Here is a 22,384-nt window from a genome sequence, read left to right as displayed (position 1 = left end):
TCTCTCTCTCTCTCTCTCTCTCTCTCTCTCTCTCTCTCTCTCACACACACATGCACACACACTGCTTTCTCTATTTCTCTCTGCTGAAATTTTATACCTCCCTCCCATGACGTCTCGGCCTGGGGTGGGGGAGGGAGGGAGGGAGGGACCAGCGCACGCAGCCTCTCTTGCTGCACGGTTTTAATGTTTTAAACAGGCACAGGAAAAGCCGAGCCCATTTGAAAAATACTTTGCGAGTCCTCTGCTTCGACGTGGTAACTGAACTTTTTTCCCCCCCACCTCTTGGAGTCATTCCTGCTACACGTTGGCTGTTTTTCTGGAAAGTTACTCCCGAGCCCCCTCCCTCCTGCTACCCCGGCCCCTCTGTGCCGGGGCCAGCTGTCAGTCCACGCTCCCCGCCCCGCTCTCTCGCCTCCCCCGCGTCCCCGATCGCCCCCTGGCCGGGCCGGGGACACACGCGAGGTCTGCTTGGGGAACGGGACCGGGCGGCTGGGCCACCCTCTTCAGGCCGGAGGGTGGGACCGGGCTCGGCCGCGATCCTGGCTGCGGTTCTTCATTGACCATCCGGGAGCCGGGCGGCTGCAGCTTGGGTAGATGGTGGCGTTTTCCGGAAGGCCGAGGGTGCCCTCTGGCGAGGCCGGGCCGCCAGTGACGGAGGCTCGGTGGCTCGGCCCCCGCAGGACCAGGAGCACAACCAGATCTCGCGGTCAAGTCCCCGGTCCCACGTGCGAGTGAGCACTGCTCCCTTCCCGGCCGACTTAGCACCTGGCCCCAGCCCATTTCCCGACCCGGTCCTGTCTTTTTTTCGTCCCCATAAGCAGCTTAAGTTAGGCCAGACCCAGATCGAGCTGCCCACTTTCTTCCCAGTCTCATCATGGCCTTCCTGGACCCTTTCTGAGAGCCCGGCTCTGAAGTCTCAATTGAAGGGGTGTTAATGTCTTACCTTACGACGGAGGAAACCGAGGCACAGTTCACTTTTTTCAAGGTCACACTGCGTCTAGGTAACGGAGAAGTCTATTCCAGGCTGTCCAATCTGGAAAGACAGTTATTTCAATTAGGAAATTTAGATGTACAGAGACCTTAAAAATGACTCCCTTAAGGTCACACAGATTTTAGGTATCGATACCACCATTTCGGCTCTGCCTTTTTATTGCCAGACTTTGCTATGTTTGCTTCTGCAATTTGAGAAATAGAATCTTTTTTATTTTGTTTTGTTTCAAGGTGGGGTTTCTCTGTATAACCCTGGCTGTCCTGGAGCTCGCTCTGTAGACCAGGCTGAGCTCCAACTCACAAAGATCTATCTGCCTGTGCCTCCCAAGTGCTGGGATTAAAGGTGTTCAACCACCGCCAGTCTGAGAAATAGATTTTTTTAAAGAGTTTTTTTTTAATTGTGTGTGTGTGTCCTTGTGAACTTGCATGTGGGTATCTTTGGAAGCCAGATAAGGGCAGCCATTCACAGGAGGTTGTGAGCTGCCTAGCTTAGATGCTAGGGATCTAGCCCTGGACTTATGCAAGAGCAGTGTGTGCTCTTAACTGATGACCCACCTCCTCAGCCCTGAAGGATAGCCTTTGTTTACAGCATGCCCTGCACTGTTCTAGGCACAGAGGATAAGTTAATAAACAAAACAGATCTCACTTTTATAGAATTTGCATTTCCCAATGGGAGAGGGTGTTAAACATTAAATACATAAAATTATATGAGGGATGGGACAGAGAAGGGAGGAGAGTACCCCGATTGGGGAATATTGAAATTTAAAATGGGGTGACCCCAGAGGCTGAGGTTCTTGGGCTAACTCTGTACAACACAGGAGGCAAAGTCATCAAGGGACTTCTCTTCCAGGCTATACGCTCTCTGCCTCGCTCGCACCCGTGTCTGGAGAGCAGCTATATTTTTAAACTCACTTCTCAAATGATTCAAGTGCTAGGTAAGATTTGCCAGCCCCTGCTTGCTGGGGATTCTCTTTGCCCAGGGTGAGTACCATTCACCCTTTGTCTTCTCAAAGTTGGGGAAGAAGTGGGCGGGAGCTTACAAGAAACTGAAAAAGCCAAGTGTTAATCCCTTCTTGCATAACCAGCACCACCACGGAAGAAGGAACAAGGGAATAGTTGGTGCCTATATGGAAGCTGTCTGAGATTCTTGGCAATGGTTGTTGCATCAGATTAAAATCTAACAAAATATTCTCGCTGAGAAACAAGTAAGCATCTCAGAGAAATCTCTAAAGGTCATCCCAAGGGAGGAAACTGAGGTCAAACAAAGCAATGATGAGAAATCACCTCCTCGGACTCCCAGGCCATGGTGTCATGGGGCATGAAAATGTTTGGTCTTACTCAGTGAGCACGGGAATGAATCCTTGTGCTGGAGGTCACTTGCTGGGTACCTCAGTAATGTTTGTCATTCAGCTTTAGGGACGGTCCTCCCAATTTCCTCGTTTTGAACTTGTAGCCATCCACATTCCATTTCCTGTGGGTCCCGGTGACCAATGCCAGGAATTGGCCAGAGATGTTGACTGTTATATGAGTCAATGAAGACTCAAGCTGGACTACCCCCTAAGCCGGGAATCCGTGGGATATCTCCTTTTGCAGGCCTACTAGGACGGCTGGCAGCCATTATGTGCTGGAAAAAAACATGGCAGAAAGACACAAGGGCTGGCCCAACACTTAGTCCTGGAGTTCTTTTCTTTTCCTTTTCTTTTTTGTTTTTTTTCGAGACAGGGTTTCTCTGTAGCTTTGGAGCCTGTCCTGGAACTAGCTCTGTAGACCAGGCTGGCCTCGAACTCACAGAGATCCGCCTGCTTCTGCCTCCCGAGTGCTGGGATTAAAGGCATGTGCCACCACTGCCTGGCTTGGAGTTAATTTTCTTCAAGCTATCTGCCTGCTGCATAGAGGATCTAGTGCTGCTCACTTTGTGGGATTGCTCAGAGTAAGTAAGACCCCTAATGTTGCATCTTCTTTTCTATTCTTTTGAAGGGCCTCACTCTGCTGCTAAGCCTAGGCTCAAACTCCTGGGCATACGATCCACCTGAGTAGCAGTGACAAACAAGGCCTCTGTCCCTGTGCTTGCCTATAGTTATACTTTTCAAAGTGATTGGCACTTGAGCATTGAACATTTTAATCTGGCCTCTAAATAAACTTTGTTTTCAAACACAGAGTTTCACTGTAACCCAGTCCTACCTCCCAAACTCACTAAGTAGCTGAGGATGACCTTGAACTCCCAATTTTCCTGCCCCTAACTCCGGAGTGCTGAAATTACAGGCACGCATAAATGTGTGACTGCTTTCAATACACTTCTTGAAGGCAGAAGTCACATACTCCACATTTTTGCAAGTCATTGTAAACTTTGTAAGGTATTTATTACATTAATGTACATCTGTCAAATGGAAATAATACCATGCATCCTGCCCTCCACAGAGGTTGTTTCATCTTTCACTTGAGCAGTAATTTGAAGGCCTTTGTACATTGCGAATAGGAGGGTCAGAATAATCACCAACAGCGGTGCTTGCACTCACTCACAAACATATTTAATCAAATCTACACACATAGGCAGTACCCAGGGCTAACCTTAGCGGATTTTGCTATCTGGAGATTTGTGTTTTCCCCGAAGTCAAACAAAGTTGGCTGAGGAAAGATCTGGTTTAAACTGGAAGGTGACACGCAGCACCCAGAAACTGTGAGGCGGACTCTTTAAATACTGGGGTGGAAGGGCGGGGTCGTTGTTAGGGACGCGGTGGAGACGCCTGTTTCCAGGAAGTGACATCAACGGCCGCGGAGATGGACGATTTACTGGACCTGGGCGAGGAGAGACGACGCAGCTCGACCACCTCCGTGAGGAGTGATGATGGGGGCTGGGGGCTAGTTCACGGGTGGGACAAATGGCCGGACTCCCCGAGAAGCCTGGAGTCGGGCCAGACCCCGTCCTAGTCGCCCGAGTGCAAATCCCGTCATAACGGAGGGTCTGCGCCCCGAGCCACGGCAGCCCTCGCCCTGGACTCTAGTCCCCGGAAGTTCTACCAAAAGCTGCTAGGAAGAGAAGTGGCTAGGGGCAGGACTGGAAATCAATACTCCAGTTTAACGTGGGGGGGGGGGGGAGTAACAACTGGGTAAAAACAAAACAAAACCTGATGATGGACCAGAATGCACTTAGCCCCGGCTTCCTCGCTAAGTAGAACGGAGGAGGCGTTGCTGTGTAGGTGAAATGGGGAATTCGTGGAAAGCATTTACCGCCCCGCCTGACCTTCCCTGCTCTTCCCTCGCAGGCCAGGGCCGGCGTATAGCCAGTAGATAATAGGACTTGATTGAAGACCTACATTCAGTGTTTTCTGACTGCCAAAGCCTCCACCAGGTCTCGATAGCCTTTGGAGTTAGCTGAGATCACTTTGAAGGATTGGGTCACCTGGGAAGTCCTTAGTGTCTGCTGTAAAATCGCAAGGGTTTTGAAGGGCCCTGGTAGCATCCGACACCCTCCAAGGTGCTAGAGAGGCACCTGTTGGAGGGAGATGAGGGGCCGGAGCCAAATAGTTGAGGGTGGAGCAGGGTTTTTAAAAAGCTAAGGACCAGAGGCCACCAGGGTCTTTGTGATACATGAATCTTTCTAGTACCTGGGATGTGAATGCTGTGATTTAGTCCTTCTAACACAAATATGGAGTGAGCTCTAGCGTGCATCGGACTTTGTTCTCGCAGAGAACAGAACACCACTGACCTTTGCCCTGGGGGGGAGGGGAGAGAAGGACAGTAAACAGACCACCCTTAAAATACAGGATTTCAAGCTATAAAGTGTTTTCCTGTCTTGTCAATTTATAGGGTCTTCAAATAGCCTCCAACAGTTGTTAGAGAAATCCCTTGTCAACAGACACACTTGGACAACAAAACAGGGCACCTTCCTGGAGAGGGGAATGAGCTGTACTATCAGGAACACCATTCCCCTCATCCTTGAAAGATTGTCATCACAACTTGAAGGATTGATAATTGCAGTCTGGTGCCCAGATCAACTTTAGCGTTTTTGGTGCAACACTCCTTTTCTTCCTTCTTAGAGCACTTAGCGCTGAGTTTTCAGTGGGGTGTTATGTGACGAACCCAGGATTCAAAGTCGCACGGAGACATCGCTGCTTAATCACTTCCTTGGGCCTCAGTTTCCTCTTTTATAAAATGATGTCAGCCTCAGTCTTTGTCCATACTTCTTGTGAGACTCAGAGTCAGGGTAAAGGAGACCCAAAAATGCTACGCTATGATGGTTTTCTATTTTGTTAAGTAAGTGATCACACACAGACACTCTTCAGCATCCATTAGTGTGCCTCAGAGTTTTGTTTCTGTCCTGGGGGATGCTGAGACAGAGCCCCTGCCCACACCTGCAAATGTTTCATCTGGTGACTCAGAGTCTTGAAGTGTTCTGCTTTCCAAAGATGATGTCTCGGCATTTCTGTGCTGGTTGTGACGGGAGTGGGGGCCAGTGGGGGCCGGTGATGCCGATCCAACTAGCAGGGCAAGACGTCCCTCTGAATTCCTTTGGTGTCAACTGCCATGAAATTGAGGAATTCTCTCTGAAAGCCTGTCTGGTAGCTGTCACTGAAGCCCTGCCTAGGAGGTGGGAGTCTTTCCTATTAGCTCTTAGCTGTGGCTTGAGGCTTCTGCCCAGGCTAGCTGCCTGCCTTTCTTTCTTTCTTTCTTTCTTTCTTTCTTTCTTTCTTTCTTTCTTTCTTTCTCTTTCCTTCCTTCCTTTCTTCCTTCTTTCTTCTCTCTCTCTCCCTCCCCCCCCCTCTCTCCAGGGTTTCTCTGTGTAACAGTCCTAGCTGTCCTGGGACTAGTTCTTGTAGACCAGGCTAGTTTCAAACTCATGGAGAGCTGCCTGTCTCTGCCTCCCAAGTACTGGGATTAGGGGCATGTGCTACCACCGCCTGGCACTTGCTGCGTTTCTGTGTGTCATGGGTGGAATAGTGACTTTGCTTTCGCTGTAACTGGCTTTTGAAAATATCATGATCAGGAACCTGTCCGTTTCCTGTTCTGGCAAACAGAATGGACTTTTGGGTACTTTCTCTTAAGGATTTAGGGAAGCCTCTGTGAGTATAACCAAGTTCCTCAAATCCCTGTCTCTACCGTGCCATCAAACCCGAGTCCTGGCTTCCCATTGTACCATACCCACAGGGCCTCAAATGACATGCGATCATCTGTGCTCGGTATCTCCTTGCAGGGAGCCAAGATGGGCCGCCGAGCTCAACAGGAGTCAACTCAGGCTGAGAATTTCTTCGGTAGCAAGAATTCTTCCCTGACTCAGACTGGAGAGGTGAGTGCTGCAAAGACAGAAAGGAAACAAGAAGATGTGGAGAAATGTTCTTTAAGAATAAGTGAACTCTTAATGGGCAGGGCTGTGGTACTCGGTATTTGTTTGGAATACCAGCTTTTCTGCGCGTCTTGATTTGGAAGTTCCTTTCTAGGACATTTGTCCTACTGGGAACATCTTTTCTTAGAGACCTACTAGATTCTGGACCATTTTTTGTTTTTGTTTTTCCAAATTCATATTGTACAATTTTTACTTTATTTTGTTTGTTTTGGTTTTTGGTTTTTTGAGACAGGGTTTTTCTATGTTACAGCCCTGGCTGTTCTGGAACTCAGTTTGTAAACCAGGATGGCTCGAATTCACAGAGATCCACCTGCCTCCACCTCCTGAAAGCTGGGATTACAGGCATGAACTGCCACACCCTGTTGTTGCAGATGCTAGGATCAGACTCAGGGCTTCATGCTAGCGGGGCTAGCGTTCCACCAGCCGAGCACATCCCTAGCCCTGGCAAGCTTCTCATGCCGCCTGAAGTGAGGCACTGGGATGCTTCAAAATGCAGAAGCTGTCCAGGTTTTTATCTCCACCGAATAAACACCAGGAAGGCGCACTGGTGCCGTAACATTGGCTCACACAACTGGGGGTTTGCTGCCAGTAGCTACCACTGTCTCCTAGCGTCTCAGGCGGGAAGGAGATTGGGCCGCCTCTGCGTTCTGGCAACTTTTCCAGTTGGCCTTGACCCTTATAGAGTGATCCAGCTTCCTTGTGAAGGGCGGGAAATCCAGGGTTCAGTCAGCCCCCTTCATTTGGACAGCCTTTGCCTTCCCATCTCCCTGACCTCTGTAAGCTGTCTTCTTAGGACCACCTCCTCCTGCTTTTACAGTCCCTGCCTTGGGACAGGCACACATCTTTCTGCTCCATCTCTGCTCCACTAGAGAATGAGTCACCAGATAGTAGGAAACCTGGCTTCTTGGACATTAACAGTTTATGGTGGGTGGCTGAGGGGACCTGAGCTGAGAAGCCTGGCAGACCATAGGTGCGCACGACCCAGACACACTGTACTTACAGATCACATAAGCGGAGATGTTTCCCCTGCATCAGAAATGACGTCACCAGTTTCTTAAACTTTTTATGTGATCCTGTCTGCAGAGCTTTCATTTCCCCGCTCACTGTAGAAGCATGAGTATGAGGAATGATTATGGTAACCATGACGCCAACATGTAAAATCTGGCAGCTGACTCTTCTCCATCAACAGAGGACCCTAGGGAGGGTCTTAGGGCCTGCAGGTCATATGACCAATCTAAACGGATAACTGGCACCTTGTCAAAGCTGGTGGAGGCTGGCAGGCTATAGATCAGGACTGTCTGATCTGCTAAGAAATGTTGGCAGTCTCTCTCTGTTTCTCTCTCTCTCTCTCTCTCTCTCTCTCTCTCTCTCTCTCTCTCTCTGTGTGTGTGTGTGTGTGTGTGTGTGGTGCACAGCTGTTGCTGACCCAGGTCCTCTGCATCTTCCTTTGAAGTCGTTATGCAAAGTCATTCTGCTCCTTATCTCTCTGGTGCCCAGCCGGATTCCAGGATGCCTCCCTCCCCTCTCCTGAGGCCTTGGGGTTTGAAGTGGTGTGAGCAGCCTCCCACTGGACCATATACTCCCTGGGCTGTGTGAGACTCCTTGGCCGTTTCTTTCTAAAATTAGATCCAGGATTTGTGCCCATTCACACCCAGTTCTGAGCACACTACTTGGTATGTTTATTTTTATCCCCTCGCTGACTTTATTTAGTGGAGATATCCCTAAAAAACCCTAAGCGTGGTACCTGGGAACTGTAAGACAGACTGGTGGTACTTTAGAGTCAAGTAGGAATTAGTCTGAAATAAATAGTTATTTTAAAGTGAGCTGGATGAATTGGGCCTTGGAAGAAGGAAGCAGAGGAGATGCCGGGCTTGCCACTGGCTCTTCTAATTGCTTGGCTCTTAAATCCGTTAATCTCTGGAATCCTCCATCTTATCATTTGCCAAATGGTGATCACAGTGCCAGTAGCTGAATGTGGGGATCAAGTGAGCTATGCATTTAAGCACTTTGGCAAGCTGGAAGGCGCTGTGCAAGCCCCTGTTCATTCAGCATTCTGCACGCGGGTGAGTGAATGAGCTACACTCTGCTGTTCCTGTTGACGGAGGATGGTTAGGGCCGGGTGCGGTTCCCACGCTGGAATCCAGGCCCCAGGCATTCTGAGCTGGTTCGGGGATTGAACTCAGGTCACCAGGCTTGCACCGCAAGCTCTTTATCTACTGAGGCTTCTTGACAGCGCTGCAGTCACCTTGTGTTCGATTTACACAGTTAGACTTTAAAAAGAAAAAAAAAAAAACGTAAAAGGTTAGTAGTTATAAAATTGAGAAACCTGATGTAAAAACCCAGATCTGGGGTTTCCCTTGGAAATCAGAAGTTCTTCCCAATGAGTCCCATGGACTGGCATTTCTGCATGGCAGCAATTGGCCAGGGCACTGGCGCCACTTCCTTATGGGTGACTAGGCCTCTCCAGTTTGCTGCTTTTCATCTGCCTGTCTTTATTTGTAATGCTAGGGATGGAACCCAAGGCCTTGCATGTGTTAGACAAGTGCCTTACCATTGAGCCATGCCCAGCTCTTTCTTTCCCTCCCTCCCTCCCTCCCTCCCTCCCTCCCTCCCTCCCTCCCTCCCTTTTTTTCCTTCCTTCCCGCTTTCCTTCCCTTTCTTCCCTCCTTCCTTCCTTTCTTTTTATTTATTTATTTATTTTGGATAAAATGATCTCACTAAGTTGCCCTGGACGACCTTGAATTTGCCTTCCTCTTGCTTTAGCCTCTGAATCACTGGAATTACAGGCATGTGCTACTGTTTCCAGCTTGTATCACTGCTACTATTACTGCTGCTCGTTTCTTCTTCTTCCTTTCGCCTCTTCTGCCTCTTCCTCCTTCTCTCTTCTCTCTTCTCTCCTCCCAAGTGCTGGGACTGAAGGGCCCAGGTGCCACCACCACCTGGTCATTTCTTAACTTTTTGTTTCCTTGCTTGTTTGTTCTGAGACAGTTTGCTTTGTAGCTCAGGTTGGCCTCACACATCAGGCAAGGTCTTTCCGCTTCAGCCTCTTGAGTGCTGGGATTGCAAGCATGCGCCTCCATGTCTGGCCACTTCTCACTTTAACACACCGCCAGACTTTACTCACTTGGTTTGCATGGCGCCCATACCTCCTGAGTTTCAAACCTGCACTGTTTGGGGATGGTTTCCAGGCATTCTTCTGCATCTGTTAGCGCTGAAATTGGCTGCATCCAGTGGACACTCTGCTCTGGTCTGGCTGAAATAGGACTGACTTTCGAGGAGTTCAGTGGAGGACAGAGGGGATGTGGTCACTGGGCCATATCCTGTGTCACCCTAACTCATCCCATTTCCTGCTGTGCCTTTGGAAGCTTGTGGCTTTAGTTCTCAGGCTCCATTGCAAGATGACTGATGATTGTCCAGGGGTTGGATCTGCATCCTAGGCAGGAAAAGTTCAGGGCGTATCCAGTTAAATGCTCCCCTTTGCTCAGGAAACAGTAGCCTGAGACCTCGGTGGCTCAGAGGGTATATGGGTAGCTGCATTTTATTGGTTAGCACAGTTTTACGACTGCCCTCACTTTTAAGAGAGCTTTTAATCCGGTCATTGTAACGACCACTCTTTTGGTGGAGTTTTACCTGGGGCATTGTGTTCCTTGGTGACTGAAGAGTCAGCTGTAGAGTAGGCTTTCCCGAGTTGACCTGACAGGGCAGGGAGCTGACTCAGCCAGTAAAGGGCTCGCCATGTGTGTTAGCTACTCTGCTGTTGCTGTGGTGAACTCCATGACCAAGGCAACTTACGGGGGAAGGGTTTATTTGGGGCCTACGGTTCCAGAGGAACAGGAAATTTATCGCCATCATGGTGGTGAGCCTGGCAGTAGGCAGGACAGACAGCTGGAGCAGCAGCTGAGAGCTCACATTAAAAAAAAATTATTTTGAGATTATAATTACATCATCCCCCCCCCTTCCTTTCCTTCCTTCAAATCCTCCCATGTGTGCTCTGCACCCTCCCCACCAAGAGCTCACATCCTGAGGGGGCTAAAACCACAATGGAAATGACTTGAGTCTTTTGAAGCCCCAAAGCCCACCCAGTGCGACACACCTCCTAATCTTTCCCCAATGGTCCCTGCAGCTGAGGACAGACAAAGGAGTTGAGTCTGTGGCGACCACTCTTGTTCAGACCAGCACACTGTGCCAACACAAGGAGGCCTGTGTTAGAGCCCCGGCACCTACCTAAAAACCAGGCTCAGCGTGCTCACCTGTAACCCCAGCACTGGAAAGTGGAGACAGGACAGTCCCTGGGGCTTGAGCACTGGCAATCAGTGAGCTTCAGGTTCAGTGAGAAACCCTACACCTGATGTCAACATTTGGTCTCCCTGAGCCTATAGAGACATAGACACAGATACACAGATAGACACACACACATACACAGGGGTTGATACAAACTAACTTGACATTAGAAATTAGAACTTATACAAAATTTTTAAATAGACTTGGATAAGGAAGGAAAGAATTCTATTTTTGGCTAACTCCCTTCCCCACATTCCTCTCCAATTCCTTCAAGTTGTGTGTGGCTCCATGAAAAACGCTGTCTTGTGTCCCAGTGTGCCTAAGTGAGTTGCCCGGGAAAGTCTCCCCTTGGTGGTCTTCTTCCAGCCACGCTGGTCACCATTTAGGGGCTTTCTGCCTGTGGAACACGTGCGGTTCAACCCAAGTGATGGGACCCTGGCCCATATGGAGAGATTTAGACTTAGGTTGAGATTTCAGAGAACGGAACCGCCTGGTTTTCCTTAATTAAGAAGGAGATGAGCTCCTTTGTCATTTTTCTAGCTTGGAGTCCGTTGGAGTTGCGCCATATTCTTTCTGTCTGGGTATATGAGTATGTGCATGTGTGTGTGGTGTATGGACTTTTTCATGTGAGCATATGTATATCAGAGGTTGATGTAGGGTGTCTTTCTTGATCACTCTCCATCTTATTTTGGGGGACATGGTCTCTCGCTAAACCTGGAATTCATCCAATCCGCTAGGCTGGCCGGCCAGAGAGCTCCAGGGTTCTGTCTGAGTCCCCCCCCCCCCCCCCCCCCCCCCCCCCCCCCCCCCCCCCCCCCCCCCCCGACATCCCTGACATTCTATGGTTTACAGTTGTGAGCCACTGTACCTGGTTTCTACCCGGGTGCTGTGCTGGGGATTGCACACAGGTCTTCCTGCTTACGTGGCAGGCATTTCACCAACCCAGCCATTGCCCCAGTCCCCTGGTTCTTTAGGATTGTCATAGAGATCACACTGGGCAGTGTAAGCGTAGTACGTAATATAGTATCTAGTCATGGCCTTCAAGAAATGTGGAGCAATGAAAAAGACTCACAACCATTGTGTGTGTGTGTGTGTGTGTCTGTCTGTCTGTCTGTTTATCTCACTGGTCACAAATTGGGCTTGGATCAGGAGTGTAGCTGAGTTAGTAAATCAACTTGGCAGTAATTTCAATTAGGAGAGGACTTTGCTGGGAGCTAGCTCTACGGCCTGTCTGAGGAAGAGCAGCCGTGGCAGTTGACAGTGGTTCCTACCTGACAAGCCATTCTGCTGACTCAAAGGAATCTTACATAACTCCTCTGAGAAAAGCCCTGGGCCATTCAGTTATGTTACGCTGAGTTTGGGCAAGAGTCGTCTTTGGCAAAACGCTCCAAGGCTGGTTTCGCTACGGATATGCGTTTCTGCCTTGCTTATATAAAGTGGCTTCTGGCCTGAGCTTTTAATTTGCAGATAGAAATCAGAGCCACCATTGAGACCGTTGCTGCCTGTGTGCTAAGCCCACGTGGCAACCCAGGAAAGCCTCAAGATGCCTGTTGAAGTAAGTGCTGTTACTTCACTCAGGAGAGGCTGGGTAACCGTCCAGAGCCCTCAGCTCATCTCTGCCTGTAGCCAGCCACTCTGCCCTCTTCTACCTGCTGCCCTGCAGGTGGGTGTACAGACCACCTCTCCATTCCATGAAGAAGGGACTTTGGCAGAGAGCAGAGAGACCACGGGTGTGGAGGGTTATCCTGGAGTCCTCTGCAGAGGGAGTGAGTCCTCATTTGGTCACCCTTATCCTTGTGGAGAGCAGCGTTGGAGACACAGCTGTTCCCCCCCCCCCCCCCATACCCTCAGTGTTCCTCCTGAGGACACAGAGCTCAAAGTTAGCCAGAATCTTGCCCAGGAATCTGAGAAATGTTGCTGGGCTCATGTTCCCAAATTAGGCCAATTTCCTCATCCCCCAGCCACCTCGCTCGGCCTGCGCTCCCGCGGCCCTTTGCATTACGTCCCTCGCCCTCGGCCTGTCCCCTGGCTGCTCTGCCAGCAGGGCGGTTATTTTCAGCCCAATAGGGTTATCTACTGACCCTTTTTGGTGACATTTTTCTCCTTTCTCACAAAAATAACTCTCATGATTGGTCACATTTTTCAGCCTTTTTCGTAGCCCCTTCTCCAATCGCCTGAGTTGAATGATGCCTCTGATAACGTTGCCAGAGAGGGATGCGGGGAATCTGATGTGGAGCTGTTCACAAGGAACGCGTTTTCCACACTTCATATTTATGTCATGCTTCGAATGCCTCAGTTTGGGGCTCTCCCTCTGGGTGGGCAGATGTACATCCCTGACCCATCCCCAGGCTTGGCTGCTGTGTGGGCGGGAGTGTCGTGTCAGTGGAGACTCACAGTTCAAATTCAGCATCTCAGAGTCTTGTCCAGCCCCAGCTTCAGCCTGTAAAGCTTTCTGGCTGTCTCAGGACAGCAACACTGTCTTCTTAGCTTCAGCCATGTCCCAGGAGGAAGGGTGGTGCTCACCAAGTCTTTAGACTCTCATCTGAAATATATACCAGGGGCTAGCTCAGAGTGTCAGTAAGTCATCTCTTGTCATTATCTGTCCAAAAAGGTGAGGATTGTTTTTTTTTACCTTTAATCCCAGCTCTGCCATTGGCTAGGTGTCCCCTTCACAGGTTACTTACCCTACTCAGCCTGTTTCATCTGCTGAGTGGACGTGGTGGCAACACTAACCTCACAGGGCTCCTGGGTTACCTGAGAGAATGTGTACAGTTCTAGAGCAGCGTCCAAGACATGCAGCCACTATTGACATTTGTCTGTGCCGTGAAAATTAGAACCTGTTACCAATTTTTCCTAAATTTGCAGGTCTGGTCAAGAGTCAGCAGTGTTCATAAGTCACAGAACTAACTGATCCTTAGGGCATCCCCCCAAAACAAACAAACAAAACATCCCAAAAAACAACATTTGGATGGGGATCTTCAGAGAGAATCTATGGAGACCCATTTTGTCTCCCCTGTGAGCAGGCCTGCCTATACTATTGGCCAGTTATTATCCGGTACTTGTCTGCCTTCCAAAGAATAATCCTTAGCGGTTGACACATTCCTCAGTTATTCTGAGGGCCCGAGGAGGAGATGAGGCCAGGAGTGACCTTGGTGATTCCAGTGGCCTTGAATAAGAGGTAACATTTATTCACTTACAAAGCTTGTCGGAAAGCCACTGTGTACCAGGTCCTGCATATTCACGGACATAAGGTCTTCTAGAACCTTGGTCTGGGAGCCTGCAAAGAAGCTGTAAAAAGTGGGAGCCCATCAGCGCGAGAAGTCACCAGCTGCGAGGCTCTTCAGCCCAGGGCACCCAGATGGACTCTCCTGGAAGAAGCCATGTTTGAGCTGAGACTCAGTTAAGGACAGAAGAGGAGGCAGGTTTCTCCTGTAAAGGGAGGGACGGTCTGGAGGCAGGGAGAGTGTGTGGCAAGTCGGGTTTGTGCTGGGAGTCGACAGTGCCCCATGGGTTCGAAACCGGCCCCCTTCCTGTCACATTTTTCTCTCCATGTTCATGTGGTCTGGTCAGAAAAACCTCTGAGCTGGGCCCGAGAACCTCAGTGCTGAAGCATTCAAGTTGGTCTGACGCCCCGTGGAGTAAGTGGACTGCTGGCCCATGCTCAGCAAGCAGTCTTTCTTGGTAGGAGAATCTTTTAATGGTAATGGTGCTTGTGTTGTAATGAGAACTGACTTCTGTTTAGGCAAGGCTTCCAGAGCTTACTCCTCAGAAGCCCTGGCTTCGAATTGCATTCTGTGAAGGAAAACAAGATGGAATTGGAGAAATGGCTTGTGCCACTGCAGTGTCATGGAGGTCCCGTGGGGGTGGCCTGGTGACTGGTCCTTCCCTTGTGTGCCCAGCGTCCTGAGGCTCGGCTGGAGTCGTCCTGAACAAGCATGTAGCAGCTCTCATTCCGAAGCCCGTAACGGGGCTCACGGAGCAGTTCCAAATGTGCACCACTCCAGGTTCTGCCCACGATAGGCACCCATTATTCTCAGAAGTTTAAAAAAGTTCTGACTGCTGTAGCTCATGCCTGAAACCCCAGTACTCAGGAGGCTGAGGCAGGAGAAATACTGTAAGTTTGAAGTCAGCCTGTTCTACATAGTGAGTTCCAGGCCAGTCATAACCAAACGCTCCGTGTGTGTGTGTGTGTGTGTGTGTGTGTGTGTGTGTGTGTGTGTAAATGCACATTACTCCCACTTAGCCCTGGGAGATTCGTTCTTTGCACATCTCCAGCCTCACTTCGGGAACGCTCCCCTGTCACAGTGGAGCTGAACTCTGTTCTTTGCTTCTGGATTCTATGTGGACTCTATCCCATCCCCCAACTGTGTCATCCCACAGACCAGAATAATAACCACTACTCATGCCAGGACCAGGGGAGGTCAGGTGTCTCCCTTATTGCTCTGTGCCTTGTTCCCTTGAGATAAGGTCTCTCATTGAACCTGAAACTTACCATTTTGCTTAGGCTGATTTGCCAGTGAGCTCCCAGGATCTGCCTGTGTCCAATCCCAACACTGGGGTTGCAGTCATATATAGCCATGATTGGCTTTTATTAATACATAGGTGCTGGGGATTCAAACTCAGGCCCTCCTGCTTGCACAGCAGGCACTGAGCCATCTCCTCAGCCCTACACCTCTGCTCGTATTCTCGGGTTCAAGTTGCGTGTTGCTCTTTTAAAAATAAATTTTCTGTTTAAGCTGGTACCCTTGCTGCATTTTCATAATGTTCTTTGACTTTTTCCCTCTTCCGGTGGATAGCTGTAGTTTGTGTAATTATTTAAGCCATCAATTGTAAACTCTAGGCGTTCCTACTTTGCTTCCTCTGGCCCTGGTCGTGGCGCCTGGAAAGTTCTCAGTTCTGGTTAAAGGAACAGAGAAGAAGCATAGGAGAGCTCTGTGTTTGATAGCTGCGTGCCAGTTTGAGAAACCTGTGGGGACTGCCAGTGGGTGATGTCCAGGAGGTTTTTCTGTGAGGTGCTTGAATATGCCAAGTTCAGGGCTGACATCACTAACATTCAGGTGGTGAGCAGAAGCTGTGCTCCCAATGAGAGAGTCTGTAGGCTCAGAAGAGAAGAAGCCCCGTGAGAAGCTGAGGAACAGGCAGAAACTGAGACACACCCACAGTTAAAGAACACATAGCTAAGCCAGTCTATAAAAAGATGTTGAGTGACCAGAGAGTAGAGGAGAGAAGCTGACATCTGGGGTGTGCATAAGCCAAGGTACCTAAGAATGTCACACAGGAGGAGGGGTCAGCAGTGCTGGACACCCCTTAGAGAGCCCAGGAAGGCAGTTTACTGGATCTAGTAATGGGGGCATCTCTACAGATTCTGAGGCAGTCTGTCCGGCTATGTGTGCCTGCACAGAACCACACACAGACTGGGTTCAGTAAGAATTTGCTGGAAGAATCCAGCAAGTAGACTTTGACATGTCTATATTCCCCACCAAATGATAAGGGCCCCTTAGCTCCCTTGGCATCTTTCCCTCTCTTTTTGGCCTTCCCATGTTTTCCTTCCATTTCCCCAGTTTCTCTTTCTTGTACCCCATTCTGGTTTTTGTCTGGTTCATTTACCTGTTCAGGCTCTGCCAACTTTATTATATATTACCTGGGCCCACCTGCCTAGGAATGGTGCCGCCCACAGAGGGCTAGGTCCTCCCACATCAGTCCTCAATCAAGGTACAGGCATGGCGGCAGGCCAGTCTGATCTTGAGCAATTCCTCAGCTGAGGTTCCCCCTTCCCATGTGACTCTAGGTTGTGTCAATCTGACAATAAAAACTGACCAGCACAATCATTGTTTACTTAGGCAATTTTTAGTGACCACGATGGAGAATAGAAGAGATTTGTGAGCTGAATAGCCAGAGCTCAGAGAAAAAAAAAAAAAAAAAAAAAACCCAAAAACTTATTTTGTAATTGTTTAGAAGTCAAGGTCAGGAGGAGCTTGGGGGAGTGAGGTAGAGGCATTCTTTTGTGAGACTTGATGGAGCAGGCTCTACTTGAAAGAGCTGCAAGAAAAACAAAATAAATCTGTGGAAGAAAGCCAGGGTTTAGGAGAGGCCAGAGATGGAGAGAACGCGTGGTGAATGAAGAGTATTGCGTTTGCTTAGGAACCAGGAGACGCTGCTGGTAAGCCTCAGTGAGACTGCGAGTGAGACCCGACCTCTTCTCATTGTCTGCATGCCAGTAATTCCTGTGGAGCCGGCTGATAGTAAAACACTCATTTAGCAGTGGTACCTCACATGAGAAGGCTCCTGAGGCCGTAATCAGTGCCAGACGGAAACATTGCTGGCCACATACTTTTGTCCAGTGTAATAGAGAGTTATGTCCCGTCTTCATTCTATCCTTGGCTTTTTGTGTGTAGCTTTTTATATCATTCTTGCAGTGGCTACTCTAGGAGCTAGACTACAAATTCCTAACCTACATGTGTATGATGTGGGGACCTTGCACTGCAGGGTGAGTCCCATTGTTTCCTTCCGTCTTCTGTGCTACCCACAACACATATTTGAAAAGCATGTGCATTATAACTTGCACAGAACACTTCGTAATCTCAGCTTAGAGTTTTTAGCATTTCCTCTCCGTAGCTTAGACAACATCCATTACCTGGCATTTTTTCCCCTTCTTTTCTTCCTTTCTTTCATTTTTAGATTTGTTTTTTTCTTTTTTCTAAAGATTTATTTGTTTTTATATTTTATGTATATGAGCACTCTATCTGCATGTATGCCTGCAGGCCAGAAGAAGCATCAAATACCATTATAAGTGTTGTGAGCCACCATGTGGGTGCTGGGAATTGAACTCAGGACCTCTGGAAGACCAGCTGGTGCTCTTAACCTCTGAGCCATCTCTCGGCATTGTTTACCGGGGACTGTTCTGTTTGGTTTGTCTGAAAGTGTTCTCATTTCGTCTTTACTTTTCAAGGATATTCTCTTTGTATGTAGAATCCTAGACTAACTTTTTTTTTTTTCTTTTTCCTCAGAATTGCCAGAATCAGCTAGGTTTAGGTGCACAATTCTCCTAACCCCAGCAACGTGGGAGGCAAAGACAGGAAGATCAGTGCAAATGTGAGGCTAGCCTGATCTGTACAGTGAGTTCCAGGGTATCCAGTGCTATGTGGGAGACCCTGTCTCAAAACAGAACAAGATTGCTATTCCTTTGACCGCAGGCCTTCGTTGTAACTGGTGAAGATGGTTTTATATGTAAATCTTGTTCCCAGCAGGCGGCTGCAAAGGCAGGGGATCAGTGTCCCAGGGCTAGCCTGGGTCATGTTGTTCAGCTTCACTGACTGACATCTGATCTTTAACAGTTTGCCAGAGATGCTCCCAGATGTGATTTTCTGTATATTTATCTTGTTGGGATTTGCTGGGTTTTTCATACCTGTATTTTTTTTTCCAGAGTTAGAGATATTTAGGCCAGGTTTTCCTCAGATGCTGCTCCCATCCGAGTACTAACCAGGCCGACTTCCCTGTTTAGCTTCCCTGTTTAGCTTCCGGGATCAGGTGCATTCTGGGAGGTGTGGCAGTAGACCTAAATAGCATCTGGTCCCCAGGTCTCGCTCCCTGTTCATGGACACTCTATGTTAGATGGCTCGCGCTTCTGTCAGATGAGCTATGCTGCTCTTCCCTGTGGAGCATTCCTAGCTTTGTGTCCCCCTTTCTGTTTTTGTTCCTTCACATTGAGTCTTGTTTTGTTTTGTTTTTAATTATTTTATTCAATGTGCATTGCTGTGAGGATGTCAGATCCCCTGGAACTGGAGTTACAGACAGCCTCGAGCTGCTACTTGGGTGCTGGGGGATTGAACCTGGGCACTTTCCAAGAGCAGTATACACTTTTAACCACTGAGCCATTTTTTTCCCAGCCCCCTTGAATACATTTCTAATTGTTTCTTTAAAGCCTTTGCCTATTCCAACATCTGGGTCATGCGAAGTCAGTGTTTTTCCTAGGCTTTTTAATTTTGACCTTGGGTCATGAATTTCTTGGCTACACATGTCCAGTGGTTTTTATTTCTATATGAAACACTGTACCGTTACATTACAGAAACTTGGATTATATTGTTCTGTCTGGATTTTGTTTTAGCAAATAGGTATCCACAGGTCACTAAACTTGCATAGCGCTTGAAAAGTTAATCTCTCCAAGAGTTGGAGAGATCGGGGTGTGCTGTTCAAAGGCATGGGAGAGGGCCTTCCTACAGAGCCTCAGGCAGTGACAAAGTTGATCAGCCATGCCTTTGTGACAGTCCTTCATCACCCAGGAGCAGTTCCTTCAGCCTGTGTTGTTTGAGAAGAATGGGAAGGGGCTGGAGAGATGGTGGTTTAGGTGATTGCAGCTCGTCTAGAGGACTGGAGTTCAATTCCCAGCACCCACATTAGGCAGTGCATAACCACCTGCAACTTTAGCGCAGGGATCTGAAACACACGCACACTCATACGCACACACACAGACACACACACACACACACGTATGCACACGCGCACATCACATAGGTAAAAGTGAATCAGAGAGGAGAGATTTGCCTGAGGTATTAGAGACAGCAGCATCTTCCAGCACTAGAATTTGAGGACATCAGAGAAATGCAAATCAAAATAACTCTGAGATTCCATCTTACACCTGTAAAATGGCCAAGATCAAAAATACCGATGACAACTTATGCTGAGAGGTTGTGGGATAAAGGGAACATTCCTCCATTGCTGTTGGGAATGCAAGCTGGTACAGCCCCTTTGGATGTCAGTGTGGCAATTTCTCAGAAAATTAGGAAACAACCTTCCTCAAGACCCAGGAATACCACTTTTGGGTATATATCCAAAAGATGCTCAATCGTACCACAAGGACATGTGCTCAACTATGTTCATAGCAGCATTGTTTGTCATAGCCAGAACCTGGAAACAACCTAAATGCCCCTAGACTGTAGGAAAATGTGGTACATTTATCCCACATTTCTCTCAGTGTCTACTGGGGTTATAATTAGGAAGTGGTTCCTGTGCCAATGCATGCAGGTGTACTTCCCACTTTGTCTTCTGTGAGGTTCAATGTGGCTGGCTTTATGTTGAGGTCTTTGATTCATTGGAACTTGAGTTCTGTGCATGGTGATAGATATGGGTCTATTTTCATTCTTCTACATGTTGATATCAAATGGTGGGTTTTTTAAGGTTAAAAAATCAATTCTACCTCGGAGTGGTGGCCACACTCTTAATTCCAGCACTCAGGATGTAGAGGCAGGAGAATCTCTGTGAGTTGGAGGCCAGCCTGGTCTACAAAAGACAGCCAGGGCAACACAGAGAAACCCTGTCTCAAAAAGTAAAACAACTACAGCCAAAATAATCTAGTACTTTTAACCATGCCCTAAAAACCCATACAAAATCTTGCTGTTTGAAATATTGAGGGACCATGAAATTTGGGGATTCAGGAGTCAGGGAACACTCCTAAAGGAATCTAAAGTCTTGGGAGGATTACAGGGGCCACTTCTGAAATGATGGGGAGTGGCCAGACTGAAGCGTTAGCCGTGCCCTTGCTGTGCACTGGCAGTTCCGACTGAATTCTTAGGGCTGAAACAAGATAAAGGACTGCAGTGTAGAACCTGATGTCCCTGAGTCACCACTGGGGCACAGAGTAGGGGATGGGGGAGGGATGGAGCTTGGCAGTCCGCTTGGGGTCTCACACAGTGGGCAGGTAGCCCAGGGATCGCTGGCTTCTTCCAACCACCCCCACTTCTTTTCCGTGGTCGCCCCTGCGGAACCACACAAGAGCTCAGGTTTCTCCCGGCATGCTTCTGCCCTCAGCTTGCTCCAAGTTCTTCTTCTCTGGATTTGGTTGGGGTGGCAAGTTTCGACTGATTATACAGAGCCACAGAGTCACAGGTGCCAGGAGGGGTAGCTTTTTCAAGGCCAGGAATTCACACCCCTCCATGCCGCGCACGTCTTACTACACACACATGCTGGATTAATTTGAACAAGTGGGAAAGAGTAAAGAGAATGGCAAAAATGTATAGGCTTTGATTTATGATGAAAGCTGAGGAGAATGTTTATGTTGGCCAAGTAGCCAAGTGTGTGGGGAACCGGGCATGTCTTCGTTAGCGCCTGGGAGGTATGTGGACCCAAGAAGAGGAGCGGAGAGCGCTGGTTTTAGTATGACCCAAGGGGATATAATTCAGAGACTGTTCAAGATGGGCAGATCCAGGGTGAATTTTAAGCATGATTTTCAGGGCTGAAAAGTGTTCCTTTTAGTGTCTTCTGCAACTCTTGGCAGCCATGTCCCAGGAGCGACTCAGAGTGGACAGTCTAATGCCTCTCAGGTGTAATGTCACCAGACCACTTGCCAGACAACATGGCTTCCTGAGCATCACAGTGACGGTCCAGTGAGAGAAGAGCTTGGGTTTCTCATTTTGGTTTCTCTCTTATGAAGTGAGGTAGGATAATTATTAGATTCTGGAACTAAGCATGCCCAGGGCAGACCCTGCAGTGATTGCCTTTGCACTGTCTTTGCCCTCGTCATGAAGAATATTTCCTCTAAAGCCTGCATTTGATCATGGTTGTTGTTCTTGATGGTACACACTCACAGCATGAGGTAGCAGTGACTTACCAAGGTTTTTATGGTAGACCTGCCAGGGACTTGTGACCTTCCTCATCTTACACAAGAAAGCAGGCTCAGTGAAGATGTGACCAGCCCAAGTCAGAGAGCTATCAAAAGGCAGTTCTAACCTTTGAACCCAGACCCTTCCCTTCCTCCTGCCTCTGCATCTTTCAAACTACAGCTTCCCCGTTACTTCTTTCTGGTGAGCTCACTTCTCTCCCCTCTGTTCGTTCCCTCATTCCTCAGAGCTGGTCTGCACGGTGTAAGGAGGCTGTCCTGGGCTCACGGCAGTTCACAGCTGCCTTTGAAATGCACGCCTTTACATCACACGAGCTGACACTGTTTACCCTGGTGTCCAAGTTATCGTGGGTTATTTTGGGCCTCGCTTTCTAATCCTCCCCTCAGTGTAAGCCAAGTGTAAGCAGAGTAGAGGTTAGCCCTAACCGCTCGCTTGTTCTCCTGTATTATAGGTTGTTTACGTCATTATTGCGTACCTCTCACTCTTGGTGTAGAAAATGAGGTTTCAATTTGGCTTCTCAGGTCTTCTCCTTAATGTCAGGACAGATGCATTGATCAAGTTGTTTAGAGGCTTCTTGAATCTATCCTTAAGTGACCTTGTCTGTGACCGTTACATTCAACACCAAGTCCTAGCTGTGCACGTAGCACATAGCCGTCAGGGAGTCTCAACTGGTTCAGGGCAAGTTCTGCTGCCTATTGACCTGGCTTTCAGTCCTTGTTCTGCCTCTTACAAATGATGTGGTTTTAGGTAAGTTAGCTTCAGCTTTACTTTCTCATCTGCGAACTTGGTATTATCGGAGGACCTTCGGTGAGTTGAGACACAGCAAAAGCAGTCTTCCCTCGCATCCTGGCTATCATTCTTTTTTTTTTTTTAAATATTTATTTATTTATTATGTATACAATATTCTGTCTGTGTGTATGTCTGCAGGCCAGAAGAGGGCGCCGGACCTCTTTACAGATGGGTGTGAGCCACCATGTGGTTGCTGGGAATTGGCTCAGGACCTTTGGAAGAGCAGGCAATGCTCTTAACCACTGAGCCATCTCTCCAGCCCCCTGGCTATCATTCTTACTGACCCTTAATCAGAATGTTCTTTTGCCATGCCCAGAGTGGCTCTTTCAATCAAGCCTTTTTTTTTTTTTTTTTTTTTTTTTTTTTTTTT

The 22,384-nt window shown here is 48.5% G+C and overlaps 1 protein-coding gene across 2 annotated transcripts in view; it reads left to right on the top strand.

Annotated features, from left to right (window-relative positions):
- The first annotated feature begins 3,703 nt into the window (after nucleotides 1-3,703).
- Nucleotides 3,704-22,384, top strand: part of Ift43 (intraflagellar transport 43) — a 76,328-nt gene continuing 57,647 nt past the window's right edge. For both annotated transcript variants that reach the window (XM_050152428.1, XM_050152427.1), the window contains exons 1-2: nucleotides 3,704-3,822; nucleotides 6,182-6,274. In XM_050152428.1, coding sequence (XP_050008385.1) covers nucleotides 3,769-3,822; nucleotides 6,182-6,274 — 147 coding nt within the window. In that variant the 5' untranslated portion in view covers nucleotides 3,704-3,768. The remainder of the gene's footprint in view (nucleotides 3,823-6,181; nucleotides 6,275-22,384) is intronic.

The sequence above is a fragment of the Alexandromys fortis genome, unplaced genomic scaffold (assembly GCF_014885135.2).
Source record: "Alexandromys fortis isolate MF-2015 unplaced genomic scaffold, M_Fortis_MF-2015_v1.1 scaffold_47, whole genome shotgun sequence".
Classification (NCBI taxonomy): Eukaryota; Metazoa; Chordata; class Mammalia; order Rodentia; family Cricetidae; genus Alexandromys; species Alexandromys fortis.
Note: the sequence above shows the minus strand (reverse complement) of the source record. Positions and strands in the feature narration are given on the sequence as shown.